The sequence below is a fragment of the Zonotrichia leucophrys genome, chromosome 3 (genome assembly GCF_028769735.1).
Source record: "Zonotrichia leucophrys gambelii isolate GWCS_2022_RI chromosome 3, RI_Zleu_2.0, whole genome shotgun sequence".
In the NCBI taxonomy this organism is placed as follows: domain Eukaryota; kingdom Metazoa; phylum Chordata; class Aves; order Passeriformes; family Passerellidae; genus Zonotrichia; species Zonotrichia leucophrys.
The window spans coordinates 12,829,842-12,844,671 of record NC_088172.1 but is presented as its reverse complement, the minus strand read 5'-3'; the positions used below and the strand labels follow the sequence as shown (position 1 = coordinate 12,844,671).

At 40.6% G+C, this 14,830-nt stretch overlaps 1 protein-coding gene across 1 annotated transcript; it reads left to right on the top strand.

The window, feature by feature from the left end:
- The first annotated feature begins 2,531 nt into the window (after window positions 1-2,531).
- Window positions 2,532-14,464, top strand: TMEM30A (transmembrane protein 30A). The gene is made up of 7 exons (XM_064707405.1): window positions 2,532-2,837; window positions 8,115-8,231; window positions 8,849-8,956; window positions 9,211-9,298; window positions 9,770-9,913; window positions 11,878-12,084; window positions 12,983-14,464. The coding sequence occupies exons 1-7, from the start codon at window positions 2,565-2,567 to the stop codon at window positions 13,174-13,176; spliced, it is 1,131 nt and encodes a 376-aa protein (XP_064563475.1). The 5' UTR covers window positions 2,532-2,564; the 3' UTR covers window positions 13,177-14,464.
- Window positions 14,465-14,830: the final 366 nt, after the last annotated feature.

Below are 14,830 nucleotides of genomic sequence, written 5' to 3'. Positions count from 1 at the left end.
ATGTGTATATATATGCTATAGACATCAGAAGCTGTTATGCAATAGAAAACCAGCTAAAGATCTACTTTTCCCTTAGAGATCTCTTACTGTCTAAAGAGGACTGAAAGACCTGTGAAGTATAATTATAGTGATAAAATATAGTTTCAATCCATGAAAAAATCTCAAATACTTAGATTTCTCTTTTTGTGAAACACAATTAAACAAATTTATCATGCCCTTTCTTGCCAGTCCTCTCACACCTGAGAGCATCAGGTCCCAGCTTCCCATTATTGCCCCTTGATTATCCTGCTGCCAGGGAAATTTCTTGCCATGTCTCACCACAGATTTTCAAGCAGTCTTGTTCCCTTGGGATCCCAGGCTGCATCTCTCTGGATTCTCTGTGATGCTGTGGGAATAAAAGTTACTACAGCTCAAGGTAATAATTGCAAACAGAAGACAATATAGGAAAGGGGTGGTACTAGAGACAATGGGCTTATTTAGAGGGAATGACAGCAAAAGCTGGGGTCCACAAGATACTGGAAAAGATAAATTAGGAATGAAATACAGTTTTAGCACAGATGCCACAAGGAATATTATTAACTTTTGTACCCTATATAATTATTTAGGCACAGAATTAATACTTATATTTTAGACATTTTTATATATATCCGGATTTCCTATGCTGTCAAGGAGGCCTTTGGTGCCTCCAGAGCAAAATACATTTGCACAAGTCAGGTGCTCCCCCCAGTGGTCTTGGCCGATGCTCTCCGTTCTCCAGAAAACTTAAAGGCATTTATTTTACATAAACTGTTCCATAGCCAGCTAAAAAGTCTTCAGCTTGAACTACATTATAAAGTTATTTAATTAAATAGTTCCACTTTTTTCCTTGAAATAAAGTAAAAACATGAATATTTGCTGAATGTGGGTTTGGTAGAACTCTTGGGGTTCTGCATAGGAAGGACTAGAGAGTCCTCACAAAACAGACTTTAATGCAGAAGTGCCAATGAAGTGAGAAACATGGACTTCCAAGGTTGCATTAGCTTGAGCAAAGCCTGCTAAAGCAGGTGTTCTGGGATACAAGTGCAAGATACTCCCACACTGCGTTCCACAAGGTGACTGCATCTCCAAGGAAAGGGTTTCAACCACTGGAACAGGCAGCTCTGGAGGGGTGGTGGAGCCCCTGGTCCTGGAGGTGTTACAGAACAGACTGCAAATGGTAGCAAGTGCCATGGTGTAGTTGGCATGGTGGTGTTCGGTCAAAGGCTGGACTCAATGACCTCAGAGGTCTTTCCCAGCCTAATTGATTCTGTGATTCTATTCAATGCAGTCAGGTTGGCTCCTAATGGGAAACAACAGCATCCATATGTGTAAGTACCTAAAGGGGGGGTGTCGAGTCAGAGGGGGCCCAGACTCTTCTCAGTGGTGCCAACCACCAGAACAAGAGGCACCAGGCAGAAACTGATGCACAGAAAGTTCCACCTGAATACAAGGAAGAACTTCTCCAGTGTGTGGGTGCCAGAGCACTAGAACAGATTTCTCAGAGAGGCTGCAGATCTCCCTGGCTGGAGATATTAAAAAATCGTCTGGATGCAGTCCTGAGCAGGGGGGGGTGGACCAATGAACCTCTGTGGTCCCTTCCAGCCTTACCTGCTCTGTGATTCTGTATCCACTGCACTGATTCACTCACACCTCCTGACAGCAGAGCAGGAGTACAGAGCACAAGAGCTCCCAAAAGTGATGGTTGGCATGCATGGCTCCAATAAGAGAAACTCTCAAAACTCTTGTGCATTGTTACATTTCTACAGCAGCACTAATCCTATTTATGAGGGTAGGAAGCCGAAGCTGACCTCTCTGTTGACCCAATGGACGCTGCCTGGGTCAGTGCATGCCAGCAGGGAGGATGAGGGGCAGTGCTTAGGAGCAAAGAGAGGGGAGGACAAGGCTCAGGGCCCTGGTCTTACCCCAACCCTGGGCAGGAGGAGGCAGGATCCCTGCCCTAAGTCTGGAATCCTAATCCTCACCAGAGCACAGCCTGCCTGGCCAGCACATAGAACACATCCTGTGAGGAGCAGCTAAGTAAGCTGGGGGGTTTTGACCTGAAAAGGAGGCTTTGGGGGGAACATAATTCTCTCCATAACTCCCTGAGAAAAGGCTGGAGTGAGGCAGGGACTGGTCTGTTCTGCCGTGCCTGCAGTGAGGACAACAGGAAATGGCCTTAGCTGAGACGGAGGAGATTCAAATTAGATATTAGAAAAAAATATTCACTATTAGGGTGGTCAGGCATTGGAACAGGCTGCCGAGGAAGGTGGTAGTCACCATCCCTGGACGTGTTCAAGAGATGACTGGATCTGGCACTGGGTGACGTGGTTTAGTGGTTTAGGGGTCACAGTGGCAGTGCCAGGTGGATAATCGGACCGGACGATCCCGCAGGTCTCTCCCACTCCTGACGATTCCGTGCCTCCATTACTCCAGGACGCCATGGTCTGGGCGGGCCGCGCCCGCCGTGCCCCCTCCCGCAGCGCCGCGGCCGAGTGCGCAGGCGCGGTGCCCCCGGTCACGTGTCGCGCGGCGGCGGCGGCGGCGCCATGGCGGTGAACTACAGCGCCAAGGAGGAGGCGGACGGGCACCCCTCGGGCGGCGTCGGCGTGCCGGGCGGCGGCGCGGTGGGCGGCGGCGGCGGGGGCGCCGTGAAGACCCGCAAGCCCGACAACACCGCGTTCAAGCAGCAGCGCCTGCCGGCTTGGCAGCCCATCCTGACGGCGGGCACGGTGCTGCCGGCCTTCTTCATCATCGGCCTCATCTTCATCCCCATCGGCATTGGCATCTTCGTCACCTCCAACAACATCCGCGAGTACGAGGTGCGCGGGCGGGTATGCCCGGCGGGGGCTTTGGGTGCCCGAGGCCCGCTCGGGGAGGCCGGGCCGGGCAGGGCGAGCGGGGATCGCCGGCCGGGGGCCGCCTGCGGCTCCGGGCAAAGCCGGTCCCCTGCCGGCCGGCCGGGACCAGGCGGGTGCCGTGCGGGGGGACCCGGTGGTTCCGATCCGGCCTAACGTCTGTGCTCGTCAGCAGAGCGTCCATTAATTACCCCGAGCAGACAGCGAGTGTCAGTAGTCTCCGGATAGGCTGGAGCTCTTCCGTGAGTTCTGTCAGTGCTCCCGAGGGAGCTTCAGGGAAGTTACTGCCTGCCTTTAATCGACACAGCCCAGTGCTCCTTTTCTTCCTCAGCAGTACAGGCAGCGCATCATCCGTGGAATAGCCTGTGGCAGTCCATTATTTATGTCCAAATGTTCCAAAGTAACTGTATTTTCAGGACAAAGCTCTGTGGTGAATGTATTGCTGTTATTCTTACCTGCACCGATAATTTAATGTTGCAGGTGCTGTATGGGAGACCAGGATGTCCAGAGTAAGCTTGGAAACAAGGATCAAAGAGTATGGCTTTTTCTAATTAACGCTTAGAAAACTCCAGTCTGAGTTTATCAGATTTACAGTTTTATCAGATTTACATCTGATAACCAGCCATGCTACTGCTGTGAAAAGTTGCTGAGCATTAGCTGAAAACTGAACTGTGTATCACAGATCGATCCATTTGATAACAGAACCAGTTTGTGTTGAAATAACGCACAGGGCTTAGGGATGGGCAGCCTTGAGAAGCAATTGGCAGCTATTAGTTTTGATGAGCTAGTATGACTGAGATTGATTGTAGGGAGGAAGGTGTGTGGTTGTTCATTGTGCTTTTTTATTGGAGAGTACGAATTTTTGTGGATCAAATCACTCCAGTTACTGGACTAAGCTGTCACTTTCAAATAAATAGAGTTTAAGACAGTAGCTTAGCTGGTGGCAAGTTGTCACTGAAGCCCAGTTAGCTAAAGAAATCACGAGGTAGGGAATGAATGGTGTTTCCATATTTCTCTTAAAATGCAAATAAGGTTATAATGAAACCAATTTTATCTCCTTTTATGTTAAGATCTACAGTTACAGTTAAGGAGAAAAGCAGAAGGGAAAACCCAAAAGCTGAAGTGTGTTGTACAGCATCCTAATTTGTATGTAAGCATATTTTGTAGAAAATAGTTGCTGCTTATAACAAGTGTTAGGGTTGTGCTGAACATCTGAAAATTGGCACAGGTGCCTCAGAGAACATGGCCAACTTGTCATGGGCACAACGATTTTTAAATTGTCATGTTGTAACATATTTAAGGTAAATACAATTGCACGTTTCCAAGACTCCTGGAGAGAAGTACAAAAGTATCCTTGCTAACTCTGATTTTTGTTGACAACTGCATTTAAAATAGCCATTTCTGTAGTAAATGAGTACAAAGTTTTAGATCATTGTAATTGGACAAATATGTCCTTTTTCCATTATGACTGAATCTGCATTGATCTATGGGAACAAGAAATGCATCAGTTTCATGAGTCCAAAAATGTATGTGACTTCTTGTCCCTATATTGCTGCTGTATGCACATACAGGGTTTTTATATACTGTTGTTGCTTAAGCAGCTCAGTCAGGTACTGCTGGTAATTTCCAGTAGAACCCAAAAACCAGCTGTTCCCACCTAACATCTGGCACAAAAGTCGTAGGTGAGCTGGGAGCCCAACCAACACTCCCCTACACAGTCAGGTTGTGTATAGAGAGCAGCAGTAACCATTTGCAGTGGAGACCTGTTGGCACAGGCCTTCAATCCTCTCCAATTTCAGGATAGTCAAGACTGATAAGATTTTCATTTGTTTGTTTTACTGTATGGATTTACCCTTTCACCTTTTGAAATTCTCAGAAATCCAGCTGTTAGGCTTTTGTGAGGACAGAAGGGACTTTGGAGCCTGTGCTAAGTCAGAAGGGGCAAGTTTGTGTTCAGTTGCCTGATCCTCAAATTTGTTTTATGAAGTGACACTCTGCAAGTGAGATTATCATCCTAAAGGCAGCTGAATTTAGGAAAACAAAAGTTTAAATCAAAAAAGGCTTTATAGTTGCAGCTGCAAAACACAGATAAAGCATTTTACCAATTAGGACCAACATCTGGGCTCTAAACATCACTGAGGGGTGCAGTTTAAGACACTGCTGTCACATACATGCTTAGATTACATACATCCCTGCTTAGAATGCTGGCTTTTGTTATAACCTCCAAAAGTTATTCACAAACAGCTGTAAGTTTGGCTGTGGGAGACAAGACATCCAGAAGCTCCATGCAGTGACTAAGCTTTTTTAGAAATGTAATCGGGGCAGGAAGCACAGGTGGTGATTTACACCTGCCTCCTAAGCAACAGCATAGCTCTCAAATCTGTGTGTATGTGCCTGTAAGCTTAGTGTACTGGAATTGAGTAGGATGCATAATTTGCGACCCTGAATACATATTTAGGTTCAAGTCACTCTTTCCTGAAAAAAGGTATGGTAGCCATTAGTATCTCTGTGGACTGTGCTGTTCTTCTACAGGTGCAAGGACTGATCAGCAAAATGTACCTCTTCCATTGATTTCCTTTATAAGATGTCTTGAATTCAAATGTGGAAGATTTCCAACAGTTTAAGTGTACTAGGCCTATCAGGTTTTTGTTGTGTTTTCTCTAGCATTTTTTCATGGTTTCTAAAAGGCATAATCAGTCATTTATCTTGAGTCTGTTGTTAAAATAGTTCATTTCTTGGAGGTGTTTTTTTTCTTTGGAGTGTTGGTTTTTTTAAAAATATATACAGAGTGAATAAAAAGCACTGACAGAGCATATTAATATATGATAAAATGAGGAATGATAAAATATAATATGAGGAATATACAAAGTATGAAATGTGTGGGAAAGAGATCTTTGTGCTGTGACTGTTGCTGTGAAATGCATAATGGTAGATAAAAAGCCAGATTGACTTAAGACATGGCTAGGAATGGATAACTGAAAATAAGTACATTACTGTAGCCTGGATCTTCAGCCTTGTGTGCAGATCCTGTAGCCTCATGTCAGGAATGATAAAAAATTAATAAAACCTACAAAGAGGACCAGATTTATGGATTGCCTGTTATACAAGAAATGGTTAAGCAGAGTAGGACAAAGTATGAAGTCTGCAAAATCACAACTAGTTTGGAGAATATGTGTATGCAGTAATTATGTTACTTCTGTCGGTGTATGTCAGCTGACAGACATCAACAGCCTGAAAGGCCATTGGTGTGGAATAACTTGGATACACCCAGTGACCCAATGTCCTTAAATCTGGAGATTTTTGGAAGGGCTCACTGTGTCTGGATGTGAGCTGTTGGGTGATCCCATGGGACAGAACAGAGGGGTCAGGCAGGTTCTTGCCGTGGACTCCATAGTCAGTCCTTCACTCTCACAGTCAAAAGTGTTACTTTGTCAAGAGGTGAAGATGGATGCCTTCATCCTTTTAAGTAAGCTCTCTTGAATGTAATCTGTAAATGTGGATGCAGAAAAATACACTTGTGTTGGCAGTTACTGTACAGGAAAGCTCTTTGATGGCATGCAAGCTGATAACAGTGCATCAAAACATAGTACTGCTTCAATATATGTCAATTTCATGCTCCACAGAATTTAGTCCATTACGTTTTTAAAAGTGACATCTTTAGGTCTTTTGCAATCTTAGTCTTTAGTGTGTGCTCTTGACCTGAAACAACTTCTCACACTGGCAAGTTCTTTCTAAAGGAAATGCTTGCTTCAGCTTACTTTGGCAGAACACACCCACCCCTGAGTTAGCCTTCAACAAATGAGATGCATTGTTCATTGGGAGCAGCAGTGGGGTCTGTCTGCTGCAGCTAAACAAAGCTGGTCATGGCTGCTGCAGCAGTGCTATTTCTAGATCAGCATAAACTTAATATCGTGTTCAGCTGAGCTGTAAAGATCATGATCCTCTCTCAATCTCTCTCTCTGCCAGGTAATAGCTTCTGAAGCTGTCTAGTTTCAGCTAGGCTCATTAGTGCGTAGGTTTTGTCTGTCAGAAATCTGGCAGCAGAGCAAATGCCAATCAGTAAAGATGTTTGCTGATGGAGCTGGTTGCAGCTTAATAGATACTGAAGAAATCACGGGAAGAGAGACCCTGAAGAAGATGCTGAGGAATATAGGCTTCATTTCTTTCCTGAATACACTGTGTGTGGTTATGTTAGCTAACCTAAATATGGGCATTAGGACCAGTCATAAATCACTAGTTCTTGGTTATGCCTTTCACTACAAACAACTTGCAGCAGCCTTTTGTATAACTGTATAGATGTTCTAGTTTAAATGCTGCTGCTGCTGCTGCACAGTTTTTTTGCAGTGAAGTATATATTTCACCAGTCTGAGTCTAAATTCTGAAATAGGTAATTCATGTTAAGTGTAGAAATACATCTTTTATAGACAGACATAAGCTTTCTCCTACCCCACTTTCTGGAGCTACATGTGAGAGAGAGCTGATGTGGTCAAGTTACTTGAGTTGGCTTGGACTGTAGGGTGAGCTTGTGGCTGATAAGGCTGAATGTACAGATTTTTAAAAAAGGCTTTTTATGGTCTACAATATTCAAGACAGAACATACTGTGTAAGCCAGAATAATACTGATCATCTTTCTTGTCCATATACTGATTATTTTCCTATTCCTGACAAAACAATATTGGTGTAATAATCTTTCCTGTTTTAGGACGATTTTTGGGCATTAAGTGATTTAAAATTTTTTTCTTCCAATTAGGTGGCTAAAAATGGCCAACAAATCAAGTTTTTCTAACACAAATCTTTTTTCATTAAATAGCTGGACTTTTAAAAGCTTAATCTCTCTGGAAAGCATGTAAAAACTGTGATCTGCTTTTCATAGTGTGTGTGTTTGGAAACATCACATTGTGTGGAGTATCTGCTGGTTTTGTTTTGGTGTTGTTTTTTTGGTTGGTTTGGGGCAGGGTTGGGGCTGTGTGCGGGGCTTGTTGGTTTTGTTTGGTTTTGCTCCAGGAGTAATTTAACCTTAGTGTTTAATTTGTTCGCATCTGAAATCAAGCATATAGTCAGAATCAAAAACTCATTTACAGAATGGTTAAGGCTGGAAAAGACTTCTTGAGATTATCAGATAGGCCTGAATGTGCTCTTGGTGTTGAGATATGATTGCAAAATAAATGCCACAGCAACTCTTGCTTAATAATTTTTCTTTATTCTCCCATTGTAAATTAATGACTGCACTTTCTGTTACAGATTGACTATACAGGAACAGAACCTTCTAGTCCCTGCAACAAATGCTTAAATGTGTCCTGGGACAGCACACCCCCTTGTACATGCACCATCAATTTCACACTGGAACATGCATTTGAGGTATGCTGCCCTGTATGCAGGATGACGTCAGAACAGTTTATATCATCTATTTCATATTGAAAATGAAAGTTTTGTCACTGAAATTTTTTTTTCCTGTTTTAGAGGATTAGTTTTGGTTTTCCTTTGAACTTAGATCTGATTTTTGTGTTCCCTTTTTCATCAGGAGGGATGAGATGTTTCTTAATGCCTCCATTTGTCTGGAAATGTAAAACATTAAGTGGAATGCTTGTGTTTTACACATTCAAAGTTACCCTATGTGTCACATAGCTAGAGAGTAGATGAGCTATTCCTGCATGATATAAAAAAATCTCAGTTTAACAGGAATTGGAAATACCAAATAAGTGCTTTCTGGCAAATTGGAGGCAAATGAGGCTTATGGGTTCTACATTGGACAAGACAGGTTTTGGGGTTGGTGCTGGTGAATATCATTCTGATAGTTGGTGGCACGTTTATATTGTTTGGCTTCAGCCTTGTTAGGACAGTACATTGTGTACTCATGAAGTTTGAGGATTGAGGTTCTTACTTTATGAATGTTGCTATAAACCTAAGAGTTTAGGAACTTAAAATTGCAGGTTTGTATTAATGAAATCCTTCTTTCCCCATCTTGCTTTTTGTAGAGCAATGTATTCATGTATTATGGACTTTCCAACTTTTATCAAAACCACCGTCGTTATGTGAAATCTCGGGATGACAGCCAGCTAAATGGAGACAACAGTTCACTACTTGTAGGTATTCATGCTTGGATGTGAATGACCAACTAATTTCTGTCTATTGCATAAATCACCACATAAATTATTTAGTTTCATGATAATGAGGTCCTAGAATTTTTACATAACAGTAGGCAACCATAAGGAATTGATATTTTGTTTACTGAAAATAACTGTAAAATATTATAATTCGTATTGATCATGTAGTAAAAAGCAAGTTAGTTGTATGAAGTAGGACAGACTCATTTGCCTTTTTTCTTTCTAACTATCAGAATCCAAGTAAGGAATGTGAGCCTTACCGCACAAACGAGGACAAACCCATTGCTCCTTGTGGAGCTATTGCCAACAGTATGTTTAATGGTATGGTCACAATTTTAACTTATCATTTATATGGGTCTGTGATCTAGTGTATGTTATCTGTTGTGTTGCACATTATTCTGGATAAAGATAGTGTGGGCTTTTTTTTGTTTTGAATTAACACATTTTCATTGTTCAGAATAAAATAAATATCTTGTACTGCTTGTACTTGTTTAAAAATTGCTAGGAGAATTAATTTAATCTTACAGCACACAAAGGATGGAAATACCTGTTGTGAGAATCTGCTACTGCTGTGATTTAGAAACATAGATATCATATATGGATAATAAACTGCTATCTCATATACACTGATTCTTACAGAACAGGTTGTTATTGTGTCAGGCAGACAGTAAATGCCTTGCCTGCTTATCTTTATTTTGTTTTCTCCTGGAGGTAATTGTTTCAGTGCTTATCATGATCATCTATCTAAGGAATGTTTCTGCAGCTGATCTTCTAATTTGATTTTGTCTTTAGATACACTGGAGTTATACCGCATCGATAATGACACAAGGACTCCGATTACTTTGATCAAAAAAGGCATTGCATGGTGGACAGATAAAAATGTAAAGTTCAGGAATCCTACAGGAGATGGAAACAACTTAACTGCACTTTTCCAAGGTAAAAAAAGAAAAAAAGTGACATTTTAAGAACAGCAAAATGCTTCAAACACCTTTTGATTTCAAACACATTTTGATTTCAGAGCTTTACCTCAGACATTTTACTGAATGTACTAAATAAATGTTCTCTGAAGAAATCCAAGCTAAGGACTACTCTGCTATTTGAAAGATTGTCTTTAAATAATTGTTTTGGTTTAGGGCAAATTTGGTAGAGAATCTCTAAAGGAGCTCCTCTAGAAAACAAACTTACATGGCTTTTCTTCTTAACCAGTTCGGGAAGAACTCTTCCGAGAGAAGTGGAAAGTACTTGTTTATTTAACAGGCACAGCACTCTTCAGCACACAAAATGAACAATACCAGATGACACTACTTTGAAAAGATGACAAATTCTGAAAGTCTCTTTTGGGAGTGGTTGCTCTATTATCAGTCTTTACTGCTTGTTGTACTATAGGGGCTTCACTCGCTTGGCTTGCTTGATGGCAGCACACGTCTCACAGTTGTGGATAACTTGTAAAAACCTGCAAGTTTCTCATAAACATGTTTGGTTTTTACTTTTACTGTAATCATTAATTTGGTAGTTTTTTAATTTCTGATTTTTTTCTTGTACCCTGAATACTAAAAAATGTGTAATGTACACTGTTGGGGTTTAACCCCACTTGGCAACTAAGCATCACACAGTGTCTCACTAACCATGCCCTTGCTCAGTGGAAGGAAGAATTGGAAGGCTGAAAGTGAGAAGGCACATAGGTTGAGATAAAGTTGTTCAGTAATTAAAAACAAACAACCAAACAAAAAACACAGCAAGGAGAGAGGAAAATAAGACCCAAGAAAAACAAGTAATGCAAAAGAAATGATTGCTCACCACCATCTGAGTTCCTGAGCTAAAGTAGGCCCTGCCTGCCTCTACCTGCTCATTTCTATGGTATGGGATATCTCTGGTCAGCTGGGATCAGCTATCCCATCTGTGTCCCTGCCCAGTCTCTCCTGGACACCTCTCCTATCTCCTCACAGCTGAGGAGCTGAAGCTGATGCCTTGATGCTGGCAAATACTGCTTAGAAATAACAGAAACATCACTTTTTATCAACAATGTGTCAAGCACAAATCCAAAACATTGTCCCATACCAGCCACTGTAAAGAAATTTAATTTTATTCCAGTCAAGACCGGTAAAAGTTCTGTCGTGTTTGGATTTAACTTACAAAGAAATCCTACAGTCATTAAATGAAACTCTTCATACGGAGTTTTCGTTTAAATGTTTCTATGTCTAGGTTGTGCTGTTCTCTAAAAAAACTGATTCTTTTTTTTGTTATTAGAAGTGACTGACGTGTCTGATTTTTTAGATTATACACAATTTGGCAGATAAAAGTTTTCTTTGGCTACTATGTCTGAAAAAGCCCCTTTTTAGGGCTCTAAGAGCATGTGTGTTCATGCAAGGTATATAATAACTTCAGGCTTAACCTGATGTGGGTTTCTTGCTTAGTCATAGCCAAATTACGTGTTGTCAGTATGATGGCTACCCTTGAAAAAGCAGATACTTTACCTTAATACAATGTGGAATTGTATTTCCAATAACAGTAGCAAAAGCATTTGGACATAATCTGAAATGATGTTTAAAATGTTGCATGCTCCTGATTCTCAAATTCTACCAAGTGAGCAGAGGGCCTATCATCATAATGGAGAATTACCCACTGAGCAGTGCTTTGAGACATGACTTCCCATCTGCATGAATTGTTTAAACAGTGGACAGTGCGGTTAAGTTATTTATTTATAGAATTCAAACTATTAAACCTGCAAAATAAAAAGTTCTTAAACAGCCCAGTGCGTTGCAACAGAAGTAAGTCAGCCTGTCTGTTCATACTGTTTGGAAATTCATGTGGTTTTTTTGTGGATTAGAATGGATTTTGATGAGCCAATGTGTTACTCAGTTTTGTATTTGAAATACTTTATTATTTTTGTTTAATCCTAGGCACAACAAAACCTGTGAACTGGCCCAAGCCAGTGTATATGCTGGACTCAGAGCCTGACAACAACGGCTTTATCAACGAGGACTTCATCGTGTGGATGCGCACAGCTGCTCTGCCAACGTTTCGCAAGCTCTATCGTCTCATTGAAAGGAAGAACAACTTTCAGCCTACCTTACAGGCTGGAAAATACTCTTTGGATATTGCATACAGTATCCTTTGAAAGCAGGCCTTAGCTGGATTATACAAATAGATATCTGCAACTTATCAGATGGAACTAGCCTTTCTTCTTACCATCTCTGAAAAGAGATGGTATTGAGCTGTGGTTGAAAACTGGCACTGAGACCCAGATAGATTGTTACCATCTTTTACTTCTTCTAAGTGCTAGTTTTATAGCATTAATAGCCTCGTAGAGACAGGGAAATCAGATTGGTTGGATGCTGGGAAGGAACTGAGAAAAGCATAGGAAAAGAGCAAAGAACAGATGTAGCTGGTAGCAAAGGAATTTAAGAACTCTAACTTCAAGGTGAAATGACACTATGTGATGAAAGGCAGACTGACTGAAGGTCACAAAAATGACAGAGCTGTGGATCAGGTGAAGGACCGTCATTCTTTGTTGAGGGGACTAAATATTAGGTAGAAATGCAGGAGACTAGAGAAGGAGGGTTGTCATAGTTACCGAATTCTTAAAATTCAAAAGCACTTAATGATACTTTTTATATAGCTACTGCAGTGTTCTCCTCTGCGGTAAAAATGTGGGGAGTGCATGTAAAACAGAATGTAAAGAAAAATTTTGTAGTAAAATAAACACAGGGACTGAAATTTATATTTCCCTCACTTTATTGAAGCTGCTTTCATAAACACACAAAATCATGCATTTTACTCTTCTTCTGGGTTAGTGTCTCTTAATATGGCTTTTGTTTTGAAGTAGCTGACAATGCCCAGATTAGTTTTATCCAAAAAGAACAGCTGAATGTTCCATATTTGCAATTCCAGTTCCAGAGGCAACAGTTAGTATTTGGAACCTGATTGAAATGACAAAAATTTTCATGTGCCCACTTCAAGCTGGGTTTAGAAACTTGCTTCTTGTTTTCCTAAATGTTTTTTCAGATTATCCTGTACACAGTTTTGATGGACGAAAAAGGATGATCCTAAGCACCATATCATGGATGGGAGGCAAAAATCCCTTCCTGGGAATTGCTTACATCACTGTTGGGTCCATATGCTTCTTCTTAGGAGTGGTATTGCTATTCATTCATCACAAATACGGCAATCGAAACACCAGTGCAGACATTCCCAATTAATCTTGCATTCTGAAAATAAGTGTACTGCATGTGCATCAAGGCCAGTCCAGAATGGACCCAGTTTTTGAAAGACACTCTGCTTCTGTCATTTCTGAGACTGGGTGCATAACTTTTACCTAAAGCTCCCCTTTCCCATACTGTGGATTAACTCTTGAAAATGACGGGTATACAATTAGCTCTATTGATTGTATCTCTGCCTATGTCAGAAACAGTTTTTCTGATGTTTGCCTCTAACTGGGCAGGCCATATGATGCATATAGCTCCTGTTCCCTTGATGCATCTGCTGCTTGTTCACGTGCTATGTAATGTCGGTATGATTCAGTACATTTAGATTGTGTGGAGAAAGATGGTTTAAGATACTGTAAATTGTTGACTTTCCAGAATTCAGGTGTCAGTGCTGTTGGAAGAAGTCAAGTCTTAAATGTTTTCTTCGATTTACTGTCTTGTGTGCATGGGCTCCTACCTTTCTTGCTGAGATTTTAATATATTTATACAAGTTGTTAAATATTTTTCCTGTGTCCTACCCACCTCTATTATATTAAATCTTTGTATATTTACAATATATGTGCCTGGCCAGTAAATGAGCATCCTATGAAAATACCAGAAAACCTATTTGTTAATTATCTGTGTGAGACCTTTAAAAGATTGCTCTAAATTGGGACATGCTTGTTGCAGATATAATATTTTTCTAATTTTCTTTGCTTTAAGTCATATCCAATCCTCGTTCACTTTTTGCTGGTTTTGCTTTTTATGAGCAGCACCTAGCATTAATCAAGAAGAACTTAAAAGGTTTTTTTCCATTCATACATCGGGGTGAATTCCTTTTACTGGGGTGAATTCCTTTTACTCGAGGAGTTTCCTGATTTTTTTAAAGCATATGTATTCTGAGCAGGCTTTGTTTTAAGGGAATTGTATACTTTTTCCTTATTTGGAGTGAACACCACATTAATTTTTTGTGGTGTTTAGGAAGTAAACGATAGAAGTTCAGAAGTTGAGATGGCAGTGACATTTTTCCCTGAAATGCAGGTTTAGCTTGCTGTGAAACATAATTTAAATATTGCAGTTAGACGCAATGTGCAGGTTAGTGTCTTAAATTACAGAAGGATTCACCTTAGGTTAATTGAAAGTTAACTGCAACCTGTAAAATATTACTTTTTGGTGACTTTTTTTAGATGATGCACAGAAACTCTAATGTATATGGTGGAGATCACTTTATATGCAACTAGCTTGATAAAGTATGGAATATATTAAAAGAGACCTAATAAATTCTGCAAACCATTTAGTAAGAGATTTGGTTTTGTTCTTGAACATATATTTATTTTTATCTGGATGAAAAGACATCATTAAGTGTAAATGCAGTTTTAAATGAGTTGTATTTCTGGGATTGCATATTTATTACAAAAATGCATGGTCCAATAGCTTAATCTACAGGCAACTTTAAACAAAACTATTTATTTATCACATAATCACATGACATGACTTAATTACTTGTGTAGCCTAAGATTTTAAATGTGTAAGTCTGGATAAACTGTGGAATGAGGCAGCATTTCCAGTGTGCTAGCTTTCTGTAACTACATATTATAATTTATTTGCATAGTACAGCCTGGCAGAACAGGGCTTGCAAATAGTACCTTGTAAGATTTTATTAACAGTG